At 41.9% G+C, this 21093-nt stretch overlaps 2 protein-coding genes across 6 annotated transcripts in view; both read left to right on the top strand.

Annotated features, from left to right (window-relative positions):
* Nucleotides 1–13372, top strand: part of zswim8 (zinc finger, SWIM-type containing 8) — a 49489-nt gene extending 36117 nt beyond the window's left edge. For 2 of the 3 annotated variants that reach the window (XM_017715815.2, XM_017715816.2), the window contains 6 exons: nt 1675–2166; nt 2374–2575; nt 3263–3436; nt 3768–3887; nt 5571–5749; nt 11718–13372. In XM_017715815.2, coding sequence (XP_017571304.1) covers nt 1675–2166; nt 2374–2575; nt 3263–3436; nt 3768–3887; nt 5571–5749; nt 11718–11921 — 1371 coding nt within the window. In that variant the 3' untranslated portion in view covers nt 11922–13372. The remainder of the gene's footprint in view (nt 1–1674; nt 2167–2373; nt 2576–3262; nt 3437–3767; nt 3888–5570; nt 5750–11717) is intronic. The other variant, XM_017715817.2, reaches the window with a different exon arrangement.
* A 1881-nt stretch (nt 13373–15253) lies between these two features.
* Nucleotides 15254–21093, top strand: part of ndst2a (N-deacetylase/N-sulfotransferase (heparan glucosaminyl) 2a) — a 162136-nt gene continuing 156296 nt past the window's right edge. For all 3 annotated transcript variants that reach the window (XM_017715818.2, XM_017715819.2, XM_017715821.2), the window contains exon 1: nt 15254–15403. The gene's annotated coding sequence lies outside the window, so the exon portion shown is untranslated. The remainder of the gene's footprint in view (nt 15404–21093) is intronic.

Raw genomic sequence — 21093 nt, forward strand, 5'->3', positions numbered from 1 at the left:
GGCACCATTTAAGGTGGAACAGGAAAATTTGAAAGAGTAGCTGACTTCATCTTCGCAACTTTTTAAGATTAGATTAAGATTAAGATTAAGTGACCCTTATTAGTCCCACAACGGGGAAATTTCGCCTCCGCATTTAACCCATCCATTAAGTGAAACACCACATACACTGTAGTGAGCACACACACACTAGGGGGCAGTGAGCACACTCGCCCGGAGCGGTGGGCAGCCCAATCCGCAGCGCCCGGGGAGCAGTTCGGGGTTAGGTGTCTTGCTCAAGGACACCTCAGTCGTGTGCTGTCAGCTCTGGGGATCGAACCGGCGACCTTCCGGTCACGAGGCTGGTTCACTAACCTCCAGCCCATGACCGTCCCCACCATTTTAGTGTTGGACAGTCTCTTGTTGCACACTTAATGTATCTGGAAACCACCTGCAGTGCTTATAAATGTGAAGAAGTCCATTCACCTCCAAATGTTTGTGTCCTTCTCTTTGCCTTTTCGTTAGATACTAGCCAGGTTAGACTGCGTTGCTATGTGACCTGCAGTCTGCACGCGTTTTACTGACACAGCGATCCCCACTCTCTCTACAGTGAGACCAAAATGGAAGTTATAAATCTATAATTTGGTTATAAAACTAAAGAAAACTGGTAGGACGGCTGTAACATGCTGCATGGAAATCCATTGCCACTGGATCTTACGTCGCCGTAACAGCGCATTTTATCGCTGACAGCCTGCGTCTTGTGTGCTCCAAACAAAAGCAGTGAATGAGAGCCTTCCAGTTCACTTGCCACATCACTTCCATTTGTTTTATTAATAAAAGATATTGCAAGCAACATCATTAATACTTAATAAATAATTAAGATTTATTCCTAACAATACATTATTAATATTAATTAACCATGAATAATGATTAATAATAAACATAATTTGCTTTAAAAGTACCAAGTTCTCACACAGTGAGAAAATAGAGATCCTGCATCAAGATGCATCGATAATCGTTTTATAATCACATCGCAGCCCTTTGAATCGTAATCGAATTGAATCTTGAGGTGCCTAGAGATTCCCACTCCTAGCTGCAACCGCAGCTCTCTTTATTCCTAGCTGTTAGCTGTGTGAAACCAGTACTTTGTGAGGTTTGTTCTTCTTCCTTATCGATCTGTATGATCTGGTCATCACCTCCTCTTTCATAACATTTGAAACCACATAGAGAAATATTTAAAACAAGCCAGCTAAAAGAGTTTCGAGTTAAAGTAAATTTAATGTTAATGAATGTTGATAATTGTAAAATTCCATACAATTCCATTTAATTGAGAATTGTGCAGCCCCAGTTGGTATCACAATATTTGCCTTGGCAATACTGATGTTGCAGAAGAATGCAATATACTTTCAGCTTATCCTAGTATTATATATTATATTGTGTGCTGTGCTTGGATGAATTAAGTTATTGGTCCACTTGCATAATCAAAATCATGCAGGTCAGTCTGTTCATATATGCCTAGCATATCACAGTTGCAGTATCTAGCAGTATATGGACAATGCAATGTTTCTTTAATATCATGCAGCCCCAACACTAATTCCTTATTGTAACATTTATAGGGCAATGTAACAGCAATAAAAGCAGGCAAACTTTCATATTGAAAGGGCTACAGCCAAAAGAAAGTGTCCTCTCTCTCCCCAGGATAACGTGATGCTGGAGAAGGCTTGTATGGCAGTAGAAGAAGCTGCGAAAGGTGGAGGAGTATATCCTGAGGTGCTGTTTGAGGTGGCCCATCAGTGGTACTGGCTGTATGAGCAGACTGTGGGTGGAGGCTCAGCTGGACAGAGAGAGGGGCCAAGCCGATGTGGGGCCAATGGTGGGGCGGGGCGGAGGCCTCCAGAAGGGGGCTGTGGTGTGCTAGACAGCGCTGGAGCCATGGACTCATCAGGTGTAGCAGCAGTGACCGCGTCCGTGACTGCTGCTGCTGTGGTGCCCGTCATCTCTGTGGGCTCCACCATATACCAGTCCCACACGCTTCCTGGCTCAGCAATGGCTCACACGCAGGGACTACACCCCTACACAACCATTCAGGCCCATTTACCCACTGTCTGCACCCCACAATATCTGGGCCACCAGCTCCCGCACGTTCCTCGCCCCGCTGTTTTTCCTGTTTCTGGTTCTACCTATCCACAAGTAAGAGCTGTTATTTTACTCTTGACCTGTTGCTTTTAAAGCTGTTTTGATTTTAATTGTGTGAAAGATGCTTTCTTAATTTAGCCCACTGATTTATGAGAATGAACCTTAAAGATAGCTTGACACATGAATTAAATGTGGCCATGTCTCATGGTCAAATAACTGAATTTCCTCATGTTAAGGTAGTTCTTTTTCTGTAATTGGAAGAGTGTCTCTGTGCTCTCTCAGGGAATGCACCCTGCATTTATTGGTGCCCAGTACCCGTTCTCTGTGGCCTCTGGCCCTCATCCCCCCATGGCAGCAACTGCAGTCACCTTCCCAGGAGTTCCTGTACCGTCCATGACACAGATTGCCGTCCACCCCTACCATACTGCAGATGCAACCTTGCCCCTCAGCACAACTGTGGCAGGTGAAGAAAAAGAGAGAGCAGAGCTGATGTACAGTTTGATTGAATGAAGAATTTTTTTTGCATTTGACAGTCTCGAGTTTTGGTGTTTATTTGTTTGGATTAATGAATGAGTGGATGAATAGACATGTAGATAGAGAACATGTCTATAATTGGTGCATGCAAATGAGGACTTAAGGTTTATTTTCCTAGTATAGAGAGGCAGATATTAGTAGCTATTTTATTTACATTCACCTCCAGTGGGTCCAGTAGCACTTCGATCTGAAACAAATTGAAAAAATGTCCCCCATAAAACTCATTATCACATTTTATAGCATGCTTTCTTCCTTAGTTTAAGAGTCATGCTGTTTTTCAGAACTGGATGCATTAAACCATTAAAGCAGTAAATGAGGCACCTTGCATGTATTGTTTTTCTAAAATGTCAGTATTAACTGAAAAGGGTGTGATTTGATAATCAATCAGTGTGGGTAATTAGGGAGATTAATTGCAGTGAAGAAAATGCACTCGCACTTTTTCGTACAGGTGTTTTCATTAATGAATGGAGTCTCCTAAATTGCAGTGAAATTGGATTTACCTCTAAATGCTAGTAGCTGTAGCAAGGTCATTTTCATTCTTGCTTAATAATTAATTTCCCGTGGTACATCCTAGTGTGCATTAATTCTCTGAGGCCATCTGTCTGTTTCTCTTCAGTAGGTGGAGTTCACTCTGGCTCCACCATCCAGGCGATTCAGGGGGCCTCTCTTCCAGGCCTTTCCTCTCAGCCAGCCTCTTTGGTCAGCACGCCATTCCCTGTGGAAGATGAGCAGCACAGTCAGCCAATCAGCCAGCAGGGTCTGCACTACCTGCATTCAGCCTACAGAGTTGGTAAGGAAGGCTGATTGTTAATCACTGATAGCCCTTAAGGCATGACCCTCCTGTGGTTATGTCACCGTTTGGCCCCATTAGAGTCCATCTGGTGCTGAATTATATGCTGAATATTAAGAGCTGCAAATTGGAGGTTGGCTGAGTCCATGTTGTGGTAGTGACACACACATTTAACCCCTAGAAATATTACATTTGCGCATGACAGCTGCTTTATTACCATCCTATGGCAAAGTTCACTGTATTAGGAGGCTTAATAGTCTTAAGTACAGACATAAAAGGCAGTTGGAGAATTGCTGCTATGAATGGTTTAATAGTTTCTGTCCTCGTGCAGGCATGCTGGCTCTGGAGATGTTAGGCAGGAGGGCTCACAATGACCATCCCAATAACTTTTCCCGGAGCCCCCCATACACGGAGGATGTCAAATGGCTGCTTGGACTTGCTGCACGACTTGGTAACTCCTTTCATCTGAAAAAATAAACTGCTTTGCTCAAAGTGGCTTTCCTGTTCTCTCTCTAATGAAAAAGAGAGGAATGGATGTAAAATATATATCAGTGTAGTGTAGTGCCTCCAGCTGGGAGGTGAGGAGGGTACAGAATCATGCAAAAGGAGTCAGGAAAAACTCCTTACATAGTTATTGGTTGCAGTTGGTATGCATGTGCTATCACTTAACAGAGCATTTCCCCCCAAAAGTGCTAGTTTCTCTGCAGTCAAAATTTTAAAACTAAAGCGCTTTGTTCTGCCAGTTAACATCAGACTGGTTTGTTTTATTCTCATATGAAATGCAAATGATAGTGATACAAAAAGCATGGTGCGTATTTTGTCTAGCAGCAAAAGATCAATTGCTTTAGATATTTGGTTCAGACCACTTATCAATTATAAAAAAGGTTTTATTGGGTGTTATAGATGTCATAGAATGCATTTATTCAGCATTTTAAATTGTTTCTTTGATGTCTACATAGAAGGTATGTGACTTTGATCAGGGGAAAAATTGTCCAGATGCTGTTTTACATGCCCCTTTACAACCCTATAATTTGGCCCTAGAATAAAGCAAGTTATTTGCCCTTTTATAGTGTGCTCATGAATAATTTGATTAGCTTTGCTCCGATTGCTGGTTTACAGAGAATTACTACAGTCTCTCGCACAGAAGCAGCATATCGAAATAGACACAGGCAGGAAAATAAAATTAACCCTCATATAAATAAGCTAGGTCCTTATACTATTTAGTTAACTATGCTAGTTTCTTGAAGCTTGTTGGTAACTAACATTACTTATACTACCTTTCTACTTCCTTTCGACTTTGGCAACACTATTGGCGCGCTATGCAACTTGGAATTTGAGATAATCTAGCTTCAAACATCAAAAAAAGTAGATAAAATCACACTGCATGATTAGCTCCTGACAGGCTGCGGTTGAGGTTGTGATGCTAAAAAAGTTGGAACTACGCTTCTTTTCAGTGGGAAAGAGCCCTGAACAAAGCTTGCTCGATATGAAATGTGCAGAGCAAACTGAAAGCTCTGAATTAAACTAGTCCAGGATCTTGTTAAAGGGAGCTGAAGTTGTCTTTTTGTTCACCAGCTTGTTTTGTGAATTTTCTGTTCTACCTTAAATGGTGCCACACTTGCATTCTGGTACAAGCTGTAGCGTTTAAGGTGGAAGAGAAGATTTGATTAAAAAGCTGGCAAATAAGACCCCAACTTCAGCCTCCTTTAAAGATGAACATCAACTATACCCATTAATAGATCGGTTACTTGGGAAAGATTAAAGAACTGAAATCTCCCTCACAACCTGCAGCATTTCTGCACATAGTTTTCCATTTTTATTGCTGTTGCATCATTGTCGTTATTTTGTTCTCATTTTAAGACTATTGCGTAACGGCTTAGGATTTTGGAATTGGCCAGTAATACCACTCTGTTCCGAATGTGGAATTTTCATTTGAAGACGGTTTTGAGGTTTGAGGACAGTGTTTGAGGTTCATGGTAGGTCCATTCCATGTACCGAGCTCTGTCTGTTCAGCTATTCTATAACAGAGTCATGAGAAGATTATTAAAAAGATATAAAAGGGGTTTCTTCACATGTGACCATTTGCAGTGCTGCATCATATTCATTCCTACGTTTGCTCTCTTCTTGTCTCCAGGTGTGAATTATGTGTATCAGTTCTGTGTGGGGGCTGCTAAAGGTGTGCTGAGTCCATTCGTCCTACAGGAGATCATTATGGAGGCTCTGCAGAGGCTGAATCCTGCACACATACACGCTCACCTCCGCACTCCTGCCTTCCACCAGCTTGTGCAGCGCTGCCAGCAGGCCTACCTACAGGTATCCGCCCACCACTGCACGTATAGTTCTCTTTCAGTATAGGAACTGATTTAATGTTTTTGTTCAATTTGAGTGTTACAACCGAATTTTCAAGCAAAGGTTAACCACATTGTGTTGGTTGTAACATCCAAGGAGCGAGTGCAGGTCTTCAGCAAAGATATCAAAGCTGAGAACTACTTCATTAAAGCACATGTCTCTGATTTATTTATATATTTATTAATGAATTACCCAATTTTCTCCCCAAATTAGTCGATTAAGTTCCACCTGCTAGTTAGGACTCCCCCAATCATACAATGCTATCAACACTAGGAGGGTGAAGGCAGCACACACTTCCTCTGAGACCTTTTGAAACCAGCCACTGCTTCTTTTCGAACTGCTGCTCATGCAACGTCATTGGACAGCCGAACGCCAACCGCCAGTTCTGTTACGTCCGCTAACAGACGCCTATTCTGACTAGCATCGTGTTGCGGGGAGAAGGGGAGCATTCTACCCACCCAGAGAGAGCGAGCTCTCTTGGACTCCCAAGGGATCGAATTCGCGATCTCCTGATGATGGGGCCGACGCTTAAACGGTTGAGCCACTGATGTTGTGTCTGATGTATACTAACCAAATATGAAAAGGAGATATAATGCTGATTTGCCTGGATTAGACTGGATTTCATGTTCAGTGGTTAAAATGGCCCTCAGCTCATTTTTCTCCCATCCCTCATGTTAAAACAGTGGTCACCAACCTTGGTCCTGGATATCTACCTTCCTGCAGTCTTGTTTGAACCATATTCTGTCACACCTGCTCCAGCAGTTGTAATAGTGTTGGGTAAGACAGGGGCAACAGTTAAGATGCAGGTTGTAACTATGCCGTTCGACATGGCTCAGAGTTGAGAGGTCAGAGTTTGGAATTGTCATTTTCAACATCCATGCGTTTGAGCTACAAAGTGGGAAAATTTAAATGAAAGTCAGAACTGCTAGCAATAAGCTAGCCAACTAACGTTAGTGATGTGTGTGATACCTTTTAGTGTTCATAACAATTTACCTTCTTTACAATGAACATTATGGTCAGTGTTATAAATGTAAGTAATTCATATGTCTGAATGCTGACTGAAGTTTTTTTCACTGAAAAGGAGACATTTCTTTTATTACTGTCAACAATATGAGCAGCCATGTAGATTTGACGTCATAAGCTGAGGACGGAGTTGAGAACGCCGTCTTGATGGTCCGAGTAAGAAATCCTATTTGAGGGGGGCAGTTTTCTTAGTCAGAGGTGGTAAATTCTGAGCTACGAGCTTCAGTTGACTACAGCCTAAATCTACTGAAGAGTAGATTTCCCAGATACTGCAGCACTCTTACATCTTTTGAGCCGAATTTATTGCTCAAATACAAAGTGTGTGTAGTCGGAGTAAAGATATTCGGACCTTTCAGTGCGATAGATTCCATAAATATCCAGACTTCTGTTTTTACGTGATGTCTCTTTCTGGTTTGTTCTTTTAATGAGAAGTTTAATGCTATTTCAGCAGCCAAGACCAAAGGTGATGGTGCCCATTTATGAAGGATATCTGCACATCTAAGTTGTGCTAAGTAAGGATTCTGAGCAGAGCTGCCGTGACCGTCGCCCCCAGTGCACATAAATAGTGCATGAAAGCGTAGTGTTAAAAGAAGATAGCAGAGCTTGAGTATGCTCGCAGGATGGGCTGTGCTGATGAGAGAGTTTCTAACACACACTGACAGTCCACAGCCTGAAAGCAGATAGAGAGAGAGGGGGAGAGAAATACCCTCATGCAGTCTCTCTTTCTTTCTCAGTTTTCTCTCACACTCTCGGTCTCTTGTACTCTTGCCGTTGTTTACTCTCTTTCATGCTCTCTCAAAGGAATATTTAGTAAGCCGTACAAATGTTTCTGGAACTTACTATCAAATACTGTCAGCAGTATCATAGTTGGGTGTATTTTCAGCTGTTGTACTTTTAATGCAGTTTTAACCTTGTGTTCGCCCTGCAAGTTGCAGTTATCACTGGCGCATGTCATTTCATATTTATAATGAAATCACGTTTGTCATTTCACATTTACACAGGTGGAAAGTGAGTGAAAATCTTAGGTGCACAACCTCCATATATATATATATATATATATATATATATATATATATATATATATATATATATATATATATATAAAAAATTTTGTATATATACATTTTTTCTTTTTTTTTCTTTTTTACACTTTTTTTACACTTTTTTTCTTTTTTTACACTTTTACACTGCTTTGTGACAATATAATACATAGTACAAATATAATACAATATAATACAATACAAATAAATTTGATTTGATATATACACACACAGTGGGGCAAAAACGTATTTAGTCAGCCACTGATTGTGCAAGTTCTCCTACTTAGAAAGATGAGAGAGGTCTGTAATTTTCATCATAGGTACACTTCAACTATGAGAGACAAAATGAGGAAAAAAAATCCAGGAAATCTCATTGTAGGATTTTTAAAGAATTTATTTGTAAATTATGGTGGGAAATAAGTATTTGGTCACCCACAAACAAGCAAGATTTCTGGCTCTCACAGACCTGTAACAACTTCTTTAAGAAGCTCCTCTGTCCTCCACTCGTTACCTGTATTAATGGCACCTGTTTGACCTTGTTATCTGTATAAAAGACACCTGTCCACAGCCTCAAACAGTCAGACTCCTAACTCAACCATGGTCAAGACTAAAGAGCTGTCGAAGGACACCAGGAAGAAAATTGTAGACCTGCACCAGGCTGGGAAGAGTGAATCTGCAATAGGCAAGCAGGTTGGTGTGAATAAATCAACTGTGGGAGCAATTGTAAAAAAAATGGAAGACATACAAGACCGTTGATAATCTCCCTCGATCTGGGGTCCACGCAGGATCTCATCCCGTGGGGTCAAAATGACCATGAGAACGGTGAACAAAAATCCCAGAACTACACAGAGGGACCTGATGAATGACCTGCAGAGAGCTGGGACCAAAGTAACAAGGGCTACCATCAGTAACACACTACGCCGAGAGGGACTCAAATCCTGCAGTGCCAGGCGTGTCCCCCTACTTAAGCCAGTACGTGTCCAGGCCCGTCTGAAGTTTGCCAGAGAGCATGGATGATCCGTGTTAAGGGAAGAATGAACGGGGCCATGTATCATGAGATTTTAAGCCAAAACCTCCTTCCTTCCAGTGAGAGCTTTGAACACACCGCTCGGGCAATGAAGGAGTGGCTCCGTAAAAAGCATTTCAAGGTCCTGGAGTGGCCTAGCCAGTCTCCAGACCTCAACCCCATAGAAAATTTGCGGAGGGAGTTGAAAGTCTGTGTTGCCCAGCGACAACCCCAAAACATCACTGCTCTAGAGGAGATCTGCAGGAGGAATGGGCCAAAATACCAGCTACAGTGTGCAAAACTGGTGAAGACTTACAGGAAATGTTTGACTTCTGTCAAGGTTATGTTACAAAGTACTGAGTTGAACTTTTGTTATTGACCAAATACTTATTTTCCACCATAATTTACAAATAAATTATTTAAAAATCCTACAATGTGATTTCCTGGATTTTTTTTTTGTGAAAATTACAGACCTCTCTCATCTTTCTAAGTAGGAGAACTTGCACAATCAGTGGCTGACTAAATACTTTTTTGCCCCAGAGAGTGTGTGTGTGTGTGTGTGTGTGTGTGTGTGTGTGTGTGTGTGTGTGTGTGTCCGTATGTGCAGTTAATTTGAGGTAGATAATAAATGAGATGCAGGTACACAGGGGATAGAATACTGATATAGAAATCTTCCAGATTATATAGGATATGGATAGAAGATGTACAAGATGTCAATCTATATATGTAAGTACAGATTTGCTAGATTGAAGGTGCAGAGGGTCAGAGTGAGTCTGATGAGATGTGGATGAGGTGGTGATTGTCCATGGAGACGATGACTCAGAGGAGCAGTGACAGGCCTATAGACCGATACAACAGCACTACTGGCTGTTCAGCAGCCTGATGGCCCAGGAGAAGAAACTGTCTTGGAACTGGCTGGTTCTGGACTTTATGCTTCTGTACCTCCTCCCACTCTGCAGCTGTGGTTGTCAGAACAGACAGTGGCTCGGGTAGGTGGAGTCCTTCAGAATCCTCCAGGTCTTCCTCAGGCAGCGGCTGGTGTATAAATCCAAAAGGTTTGGGAGCTGGACCCCGGTGATGTGCTGGGCTGTCTGCACCACCCTCTGCAGAGCTTTCCGCTCAATGGCAGTGGGTTTCTATACCAGGTGGTGATGGAGCCTGTTAGAACGCTCTCCACAGTACATATGTAGAATGTTCTGAGGATGCAGGGGTTCATGCAAAACCTCCTCAGCCGTCTGAGGTGGAAGAGGCGCTGTTGTGCCTCTTATTATTTGTCAGTCAGAGAACACATCTGCACGTTTTAATGCATAATTACTGTTTCTATACAAAATGTTGCATACTGGGACAAAACAAACATATTGTGGCTTGTGCAAAACTTACATTCTGTATTTTGTGCTTTACTTTTTTTCTCCAATATGTTACACTATATAAATTGTGACCTCACAGTGGTGGACGAAGTACACAAATCATGTACTTGAGTTAAAGTAGAGATTCCAAAGGTAAAATATCACTCCAGTAAAAGTAGACGTTCCTCCCTTTAGACCTTCATTTGAGTTAAAGTACAAAAGTATTTGCCTTCAAATGTACTTAAGTATCGAAAGTAAAAGTACTAAAAGAGTAATTATGGCTCTGATTTCCTGTTATCATTTTTATAACCAGACTGGCTTCATGAACTCATTTCAGGTGAAAGTCCTCCAGCGTCTCTCTTGGTAAACCAGTCTTTTAATAGAACGTCATTAATTAGTGACGCTGACGTCTATTAAAATGATCAGAAGCACAAAACACTGAAGGTAAACAGTTTCCATCAGGGAGAACCGAGTGGCTCTGAAATCACTTTTTACACACAAGCAAAGTTTCGGTTTCAGATTTATTTACAACTTAGTTCCAAGTTTAAGTTGAATAAAAACTGGCTTTAAACTCAGGATCACAGATGAGCTCCTTTACTATGTTGATCTGTAGGCCTCTGTTCATAAACATAAACCAGCCCAAACTAATTTACTATAAAATGAAACGGTGTTTGTAGAAATTCAGAAAAAAGCCGCGTCAGTCACGACTGCATATGTGGACATATTTCTATATTGTGCTCTATTTACACAAAGTTAGGTTAGTTCATCATTTATGTTGAACAGACTCTCCCAAAGTTTTACGCTGCTGCGCTGACGTTGAACCGCGTGCTGCACTGGGTCGGTATGACCAACAGGTCAAAACCAGCTCAGAACAAAGTGACCGCTGTGCCCTGATTGGTGCTCTGGCTTTGTGCATCTTCTTTCATTTTGACGTTACGTTTTTATACACACAGAAACCAAAAGGAACAACAGATTTCTCAAATGTAGTGTAGTATTGATATTTGACTTTGAAATGTAGTGGTGTGAAAGTAAAAAGTCGCCCAAAAAGGAAAAACTTCAGTAAAGTACAAATACAAGAAAAAACGACTTAATTATTGTAATAAATTACATTTATTTAGTTACTGTCCACCATTGGAACTACAATATATTCAAGTTTTACCAGGGGTGTTGAAGTACAATTGTATATTAACTATAATCATAAATTACTTTTGAATAATTTAGCACAATGATTAATTCACTCTCTATACTTGGCCAATGACATTAGGTACCCAGGACATACACCAGAGCAAACTCATTTGCAGTGTTGCTGATGGGAAGCATGTTACGTATGCTGTCTGTCCCCATCAGTATCCCTGTGTTATGTTTTCTGCCCTATTTACTTGCTCACAGAATAAACATAGTGAAGTCTGAGTCATCAAGTAGCATCAGTGTTTCTTCTGATGAATGCTCCCCTCACCCCAGAAATCACTGAGCCGTACTCTTGTGACTTATCGCATGTTTCCCGGTTCTTCCCACAGTACATCCACCACCGGCTAATCCACCTGACCCCAGCGGACTACGACGACTTTGTGAACATCATCCGGAGCGCCCGTGGGGCCTTCTGCCTGACCCCAGTGGGCATGATGCAGTTCAATGACATCCTACAGAACCTGAAGAGGGGGAAGCAAACCAAGGAGCTGTGGCAGCGGATCTCGCTGGAGATGGCAACGTTTTCGCCTTGAGCGCTCCACATACCAGCTGGGACTCCACTGCAACTTTGAGCCCAGCCCAGTCTGACCCTCAGCCCCCCTACCAGGTCATGTCCTGCACAAGCCCATCACTGGCAGCACAATCAGTCCTCTTCTTGGCCCTGGGACACTCCAGGATGGTAACCAGTGTGCAATCACGTGGAGTTGCCAAGGCCTGGGAGTAATTCAAATCTGAAGGGTTCCTGCCCTTAATAAGTTGTCGAGCTCATTGTCATGTGTGATTTTTTTTTTTTTTTTTTTTTTTTTTTTTTTGTGTGTGTGTGTGTGTGTGTGTGTGTGATGTCGAGTAACTTATGACTAGTGTTTACCCTCAGAATCTGTCCTTTTTCCCTTTTCACTGAACTACGTTGATGCTCTGTGTTCTCCTCCCTTGGGTTTGTTTAGATGGTTGAAATTGTTTTTTTTTTTTTTCCCCTTTTCTTATTTTTCCATTTGTTTTCTTGATGTTCGTTTGTTCAAATTTGAATGAAACCACTAAATGTCAGACTCATACTGCAACATTCCTCTGCCTTGGAGGAGTGAGCCTCCACCGGTCATGAAAGATTTAAACTTTGGATATTTACACCGTGTACAAACGAGGGAAAAAAAAAAGTTTGTTAAAAGAATTAAACAGACATTTAATATGAAACAATAATCTGAGTACGGGTGAGGATTCTTCTATGTTTTGTTTATTCTTTGTTTTTTGATATTTTGTATAGTATGGTGTGTCTGCAGAGAGCGGTTTGGAGAATAAGAGAATGTTAAGTGACTGCTATGTGAGTTCCTATTTCCAGTTAGCTGTCGGTGGCAGGGGCTTGAGAGTTTTGGAACACAGAGGTCTGGCTGGACCAGATATCTTTTTTTTTTTTCTTTTTTTTTTTAAGTTTAAATAATTTGTGAAACACGAAGAGTTATCAGTAACAAGTCCACTGCCAGCTAGGCCGTCTGTATATCGTTTGACTTTTCAGTCCTTAAATCGGAAGGATGTGTGTGTGGTGTTTTCTGTTTATATGTACTTACTACCAGCAAGTATTTGTGCATACACAGACACAAGCAGTATTCTCTTTTCAAATCTAAATTGACCTCTTTTTGTCTCTCGTGCTCATTCTCGCTGATTTTTTTTTTCTTTCATCCACTGTAGTAGCTTCTTCTGGACAGGTGGCCCATCAAAGGCATCGCCAAATCCCTGTGTTCCACTTTTAAGTCCAGTGCTAGCTTTGGGACTCACTAGTAGGGAGTGACTGTGTAGAAAATGTACTGTGATATTTTTGTATTCTTCAAAGTGTAGCTTGGTTGGGAAAAAAAAATATGAAAATATATAAACTGTGCTGATTGCAAAAGGCTGTAATCTAGACTTAAAGGAAAAAAAAAACTAAAAATGGGACAGACAAAAAGCAATATTGAAAATGTAGAGTTTACTTAATAAAGATAACTCAAAACACTAATTTTGTGGTTTTTATGTTGCGCCATACACGTTTATATTGTGCTAGTCATCTCCTGTAGCAAATCCTGCAAATTTCCCTTGAGGATGATTCAGTATGACGAGACCAGAACTCAAGAGCAACCTTGGGGTTGGATTTTCAAGTTGGGTGCAGCTTCTCAAATTAATGGACACAAAATTTAAAAGGAGTTTAAGTTTAAGGGGAAAGTATCTTGTATTTTAAAACCAGACATGGATCTTGGGCAGTTTTCAGTGAGTGTTCATCCAAAAAAAAAAAGTTTACTTATAAGCTTTTAATAACAAATTCAAAATAGTAAATAGTACAGACTCACAGGGTACATGACCTACGTCTCATGCAGTGCACTGAGGGTTGGAACACACAATCATATTGTTGAGAAGCAACTAATCTGAAGCTGTATGGACACCTTTTTCCATCACTAGGTGGCGCAGTAGGGTGAATTTTGAAACTATATCGGTTCTCTCCGGACTGGGCTGTGATATAGTCATGAATGTTTTACCATTTGGCTGCATTACAATTACCCAATATAACTGTTATCATTAGTTATCATGTATTTTATTTTAATGCAAGGCTTACTGTTTCAAATGTCTCAAAACAGTCTGGGCAACACGGATGCGCGCTGCTGCAAGTGTTCAGGTGTAGTTATGCGCACAGGTTTATGTTCTGCCTCACATTTGCAGATTATTGTGGACTAAATTTCTCATTTCTGATGCAGTATTACTAATTCTCAGGTAGAAATCATGAACACCGCTCAGAACACAAAGCGACGCCGGAATATATTTACAGGCTTGTAAATTTGCGTCGTTTCCAACAAAAAAACACTGGCAGGTGCGCAGGAAGGTGTTTTACGCCGGGGTTGCTGGTATTTTAGGCAGCATATACGTGACGTGGACGATGACGTAATGTTAAATGATTTGCCTTTTTTCACATTTCTTTTTAACTTTACATCAAACGGAACGTCGCACTGCAGGGACGACAACATATACATACAACCGACTCATCACTCCTGATTTACATATTTTATGTAAATTAACCATGTGGCGACCAATCAGATCGTTGGTGTGGCACGGTAATCGATTATATCACGCCCAGAGTCGAGCGGTGAGAACGCGCACAGAACGGGAGATAAAAGGGTTGATTAATGTTAATATTGCGTGAATATTGAGATTTAATGGCCGTTTTAAAACAGTACATGGCCACTCTGGGGCTCAATTTTGGCCTCTCTCACCGCACACGCGTTCACTCTTTAAACCCAGCCTGTGTGTGTTTTCAGTGACCCGCCCCCAAAGCGGCCAGCTGTTGTGGAGGGAAGTGATTCAGCTCACTGTAATAGTTCATTTAAACAGTGTCAGATACACACACACAAATACAAAAATACTTCTCTAAAACACGCACATCTGACTCTCTGCTGCGTCCAAAGTTATAATAGGTCACGTATTTTTTTTTAGCAGTTACAGACCTGAAATGAGGGGCTGCTGCAGCCCCCTCGGTGCCCCCGCTCCCACACTGGTGAGGAGGAAGAGTTTTCCCGGCTTGAGCGTCCCGCAGCGCTCCCCCTAGCCGAGCCCCTTACCTGGGACAGAAAAGGCGGATAGGTGGCGCTTTCTGCCGGGATCTTACACCGACTGTTTTCGCGCTGCTGTGGCGGAGGGGGGGGCAGATAGGGTTGTTCCCCGCGCGATGATAAAATCCATATAGTTAGGTGGGTTTAATCTAAAGCACACAGCTCAGTAAAACAGCACAACGCTTCGTTTTATTGTTTGTAACACTTCCATCCAAATCACCGTGCTCGTCATTTTAAGAAATTGGATGTGTCTCCCCTGTTTGACGTGCTGACTTGGTTTCGTCCAGAGTTTCGGCCAGGAGTAGCGGCCCAACAGCATCAGAGCTCAGTGAAGATGGCGGCTCTGTGGACGATGCTGTCAACAAGACTTTGAATTCTCGGGTTTTCAAAAATAACTTAGCGGGCACTTGAGTCCCGTGTTTGGATAGCCGTGCTGGAGAAAAGGTCTGCGGGTGAGTGGAGTTTGTTCGTGTTTCCCGCTTTGCGCTCCTCTCGGTCTGCTAGCCTCTCTCAGCCTCCGGTGTGCTCGGTGTGTGCAGCAGCGCCGCTCGCGCTCTCTCCGGTAGCCGGCTCGGCTAACTTGTTGTTCCCGGACTCTCGGCCGTCGGTGGCCTTCGTTTTTCAACTTTACCTGCAAACACTAGTGCCGTTCGACCGGTAACGGAGGGCGCGACGCCGTTTCTGGATGTAAATCTGTTTATTGGTGAGCTAACTGACCAACTAAATGACCAACTAACTGACTGACCAACTGACTGACTGACTGACTAACTAACTGACTAACTGACCGACCAACTAACTGACTGAGTTTCTAACTGACTGACAATCTGACTAACTAACTGACTAACTAACTAACTGACCAACTGACTGACTGACTGACTAACTAACTGACTAACTGACTGACTGACCGACCAACTAACTGACTGACTGACTGAGTTTCTAACTGACTGACAATCTGACTAACTAACTGACTAACTAACTAACTGACTGACCAACTAACTGAGTATCTGACTGACTGACTAACTAACTAAGCTAACTGACTAATTGACTAAGACTAACGTTAACGGACTAACGGACTCACTAACGTTAACTAACTAATGGACAGACTAACGTTAACTGACTAAGTAACGGACTAACTAACTAACCAGCGTTAACGCTCAGGCTGAGATTTACGACCCAACCGCTGTAACCGTTGGTTACTGACCAGCCGCCCGCGGACTGGGAGCTAAACTTCAGCGGTCACTCCGTCAGATACTGCAGGTTTAGCGTCGCTTTTTGCTTGTGTGTATTTACCGAGTTTTGTTGCTGGCTTTTAAAACACTTGCAGGCGCCATGCGGTGCGGTGCGGTCGTGCTCATGTTTATTTGTGCGGAGTCGCCGTGGCCGAATGTTAAAGCCCCGCGGATGAGCTGGTCAGATCGGCTCCTGCTGCTTTGGTGGTTCCGACCGCGGCTGCAACATCTCTGACCTCTGAATTACGTGCTTTAGAGGTTCCGCTCGAACTGTGCTGGGAACCAGTGTAAGTGTGCAGTAAGAAGCTGTGTGGCCTTTGGGGAAGCACGAGTAACTACTTAAGCGGGTTTCATGCGTGCACGCGTTAAACGCTCATTTCATGAACTAGTCGTAGAGCCGTGATTCGGTTGTAGGAGCTCGTGCAGATTCATCTCCCCTCCGAAGCAGCGCTGCTGCGCCTTTTGTGTTCCGTTTTTAGTTTCCTGCTGTTTGGGATCTGAAGTATATCCTCTGTTGAACACGTGGGCTCGGTTTATCCCTCATACTGTGAACTGTTCGGCAGGCTTGGCTTGCGTGCACGCGCTTCTGGCTTATTGAACGGTAAACGTTTCAGATCGATCCTCCTTTAAAACACCTTGCTAAAGGTGCAAATGGGGTTAATTAGGAATAAGAAGTTGTGTGATTTCATTGGGGGAGCCATGAAAAGATCAAGACTCTTGGCGTTCAGGAGTAAAATGATTGGACTCGGGTTTAAACAGTGTGTTTCTCTCCTGAATTGGTCACTTGATTTTTATTAGAGTGTGTAAGGTTTTATTAGTCTTGAATACCTGGTACTATAATATAAAAATCATCGAGGTCCAGAAAAAATTTTAGGTTACATCCGTGCTTATTATGGTCCAGTTTCTCCAACTGTAAATACCTCATATTATTTCATTGTTTCTGTATGTAAACTGTGCTCCCAGCCTGCTTCTGTCCATCCCCAGCCTGCTTCTGTCCATCTCCTAGCTAAACTGGCTAGGTTACGTCTCGGTTATCTGCAGTGTTACTCTGTAAAGTTGTATTTTTTTTTTTTTTTGTAAGAGGGCATCATGGGAATCTAGAGGTTCAGAAATGCACAGTTTCTACGTCAATGTCAAAATACCACTGATGTTATGATGGATCACATTTTGGTAGCGTCTCTATATTGCATTTCTTGGGTAATCAGTAAAAGAGTACATGTAACAGTCCATATATTTAAAATACACTGACTCTCCACTTTATTAGGTAATGTTAGGTACATGTTCAGTTGCTTGTTAACACAAATAGCTAATCAGCCAATCACACGGCTTCAACTCAGTGCATTTAGGCATGTAGAGGTGGTCAAGATGACTTGCTGAAGTGCAGACCGAGCATCAGAACGGGGAAGAAAGGAGATTTAAGTGACTTTGAACGTGGCGTGGTTGTTGGTGCCAGACGGGCTGGTCTGAGTATTTCAGAAACTGCTGATCTACTGGGATTTTCATGCACAACCATCTCTAGGGTTTACAGAGAACTGCCCCGAAAAAGAGGAAATATCCAGTGAGCGGTCAGTTGTGTGGACGAAAATGCCTTGTTGATGTGAGAGGTCTGGGCAGACTGGTTCCAGATGATAGAAAGGCAACAGGAACTCAAATAACCAACCGAAATCTCTGAGGAACGTTCCCAACACCGTGTTGAAAGTGAGCCACAAATAATTAAGGCAGTTCTGAAGGCAAAAGGGGGTCCAACCTTTTACTAGCACCTTTATTAGTACCTAATAAAGTGGCCGGAGAGTGTATACCACTGTAAACACCATATCAAGTAAATAACAAGCATCCCAAAAGCTCACGGTGCTGTTAAGCAGTGATTCTTAACTTGAGGGAAGTGAGACGGTGGTGAAAAAAAATACATCGATCTGTTCTTATGTGATGTGCACAAGTGCTCCAGCACTCAGTTAACTGTTTGAAGTGCCAGTGTTCAAGTACTGCAGTCAGTGTTTGGGTATTTGTGTTTCATCGGGAGGAAATTTGAGAAAATACAGGCTGACGGTTCAGTGAAATGTGATGGTTTTGTTCACATGTTAATTTAAACTCGTTACCTTATCTGAAGAGACAGCCTCCGTTACTCGGCTGTCCTGAAAAAGCTACCAGTACCTCTCAGCTGCTTTTGAACAGTAAAACATGATCCTCTGCGTGCCGCTATCATGTTTGTGCAACACCAGTGATGCCGTGTAAAAAGATAAGCCTACAGTTCTACGTTATTTTTGTGCTGGAGTATTATTTTTAGATATTGCCCCGGCCTAATGCACATCCCTGATTCTGACACATCTTTGAGAAATTTTTTTTTATGAAGTCTCTTGACATCGTCAATGATTCTGAGCATGGAGAGTAATGCTCAGCTCAGCATGGTTTCCTCCGCATGGGTAACGAGGTGATTAATGACACAGCTCTTCGCCGATTGGTTCCACGGTATTATGTCGGTATTTTGTGACCTCTGTTCTCTCAAACCGAAGACATTCAAAAAATTTAGTTTGCTTACATGGTCACCAAGTAAGTGAAAGCAGTGCTCGATTTTCAGTGTGTCATTCGATAAATGTCCATCTGTCCATCTAACAGCAATTGCAAATTGGTCAATAATGTTAACTAGATCAACGGAAGTGGTTTGCTTTAGCTTAGCATGCTAACAAATCAGCTCAGCATAGAACTCGTTCGATACTGTTAAACTGAAGCTACGCTGACGCAATTTTAGAGTTAAAAAAAGACTCAAATCTGAGGAAGCGAAGTTGATCGACTGGTGTTGGAGGTTCAGAAAGCTGAAAATTAAACATGGTGTTTGCATATGTAGCCTGGTAGCTAGGCTAACGCTAGTCCGTTCCTCAGCTAGTGATTCTGAGCGAAGTCAAGTAAAGGGTGCAGGGACTGACAGGAAAACGAAATAGGTAAGTTCTGTTACGTCTGTAACTGTATCCTGCTAGAGCTGAACGATTTAGGGAAAATATCTGAGATTTTTATGGCATTTTATGGATTTATGGCAAATATTGTGACTGATTTTAAATTGTAGTTGTTTTCTGTAATTAAGGTCCAGGTCTGTTATTTTGATTTAAAAGACCTGGAGGCTTGAATGCTACTGGTTACTGCAAGTTAGCTTGGGTTGATTTGGGTATTTCGTTGCTTTTGATTGGTCAAACTGATCTTCCAGCAGTTCACAGCCTTCATGAATTTAATCACGTGAATCGTTTTTAAAATCAAACTCACAATTTAAAAGAGTGCAGTTTTCATTTTAGCCCTTATCAACAACACTCACCAGATTTATCTTGCAACCATAAGCTGGGTTAAGTGTTCTGTGATGTATGTGTAGCTGTTATCCTGTTAGTTCTCACTGAGCCACTGTCATGTGTAGTTTTTCTTGATTTAAATTTTTTTTTTAATATATAAATTAGTTGCAGCATATAAGGACTGTGGGAACTATTTAGCTGTACCATGGATAAAAGGCCAGATATCCTGTTGTCACTATAAGCTGGAACACAACAGACTGAGAGAAAACATGCACTTGCTAGTTATAGGAAAGAAATACTGTTATTGTTGTGGCTATGATGCAGGGCTTAGCTCAGCAGCTAAACTAGCAGGTTACTTCACTACCTTATAAATATCACATGGTTATTGATTTGTGGCAGAAAGCATCCCCGTTTGGAGCGTTGGCTTGTACGAAAAGGTCTGGCATCTGAAGCACACTGTTTAATGAGACCACAAACGAGAACACTTTCCTGCCTGTTAAAGTTATTTAGTTTTAAAGTAGATTTATCAGGTCAGAATGACCCGAGTAACTGTTGAATTTGAGGAATCTTAGAATTTCTGGTGTTAATTTTAACAGCCCATATCTAGCTGTACATAGACTGCATGTTCCCTTATCTTGCTTGAGATTTGTTAGTAGATGAGAAGTGTAGGCTAATGAAAGTTGTTGTCATCTCTTGTGCCTAATAAACATGCTACTAGATGTAGCTGCGTCTTTATGGGCTCCGCCGGGGCAATGCAAAGCATGGTGGATATTCATAGTGTCAGGACACAAGTTAAGATCTTATCCCAACAAAGTCATGCAGTGACATGAAGTGTTAGTTTGTGCACTACTGGCTGCCTATCCTGCACATGGAAGATGTCCCCCAGGAATCTTCCTACAGATCCAGAGTGACTGACAACTCTGGCAGTCATCTGGATTTTCTAGAACCATAGTTTCACAAGAAGTGGAGTAGATGACAAATACCAATAAAGAAATGGATAAATGGAGCTCACCTACACTGTTAACAGAAAAGGTTCTGTATAGTGCCCAAAAAACATTTAACTACTTTTTTTTTTTTTTAAGATTCTTTTAAGAGCAGCAGGTTTTCTGTGATTTAGAAGAACCATTTAATAATGCAAAGAACCAGTTAAGCATTTAAATGGTGTTTTAACCACCCTCCACCTCTACCCCCATTGTGAGCCCCTTTTGATTAATTTTATGTGAATTCTGAAGGTATAATGTCTGCAGAAAAGCAGAAAACTAATATAATTACTGTAATTACAGAATAAGATGTGATATCTGGAAATAATTTTGTTCCCGTGCTTAAAAAAAAAAAAGTATATTTTCAGTTTTTAACCAGTGGCCCCTACACCCTCACATGGTGGAGCCTACCATCTCTTAATTTTTTGTTTATTTCCTCTCAAACACTGTATAAGCATTGCCTTTACTGAAAAGCCCTTAAAGAACCATCTTTGTGGAGTACAGCTGAAGCAAGAAAGCTGTTTTCACAACCAAACTGACTGTATGAGACATGGCCGCATTAACTCTGTAGAACCAGGACGCTGCAGGTCGGTGACTGTTGCATCAGGCATCCACCACGTATACCCCAGAAGTGCTGGATTGGGCCTGTGAAGCCTGTGTG

Source organism: Pygocentrus nattereri, chromosome 5 (genome assembly GCF_015220715.1).
Source record: "Pygocentrus nattereri isolate fPygNat1 chromosome 5, fPygNat1.pri, whole genome shotgun sequence".
Classification (NCBI taxonomy): Eukaryota; Metazoa; Chordata; class Actinopteri; order Characiformes; family Serrasalmidae; genus Pygocentrus; species Pygocentrus nattereri.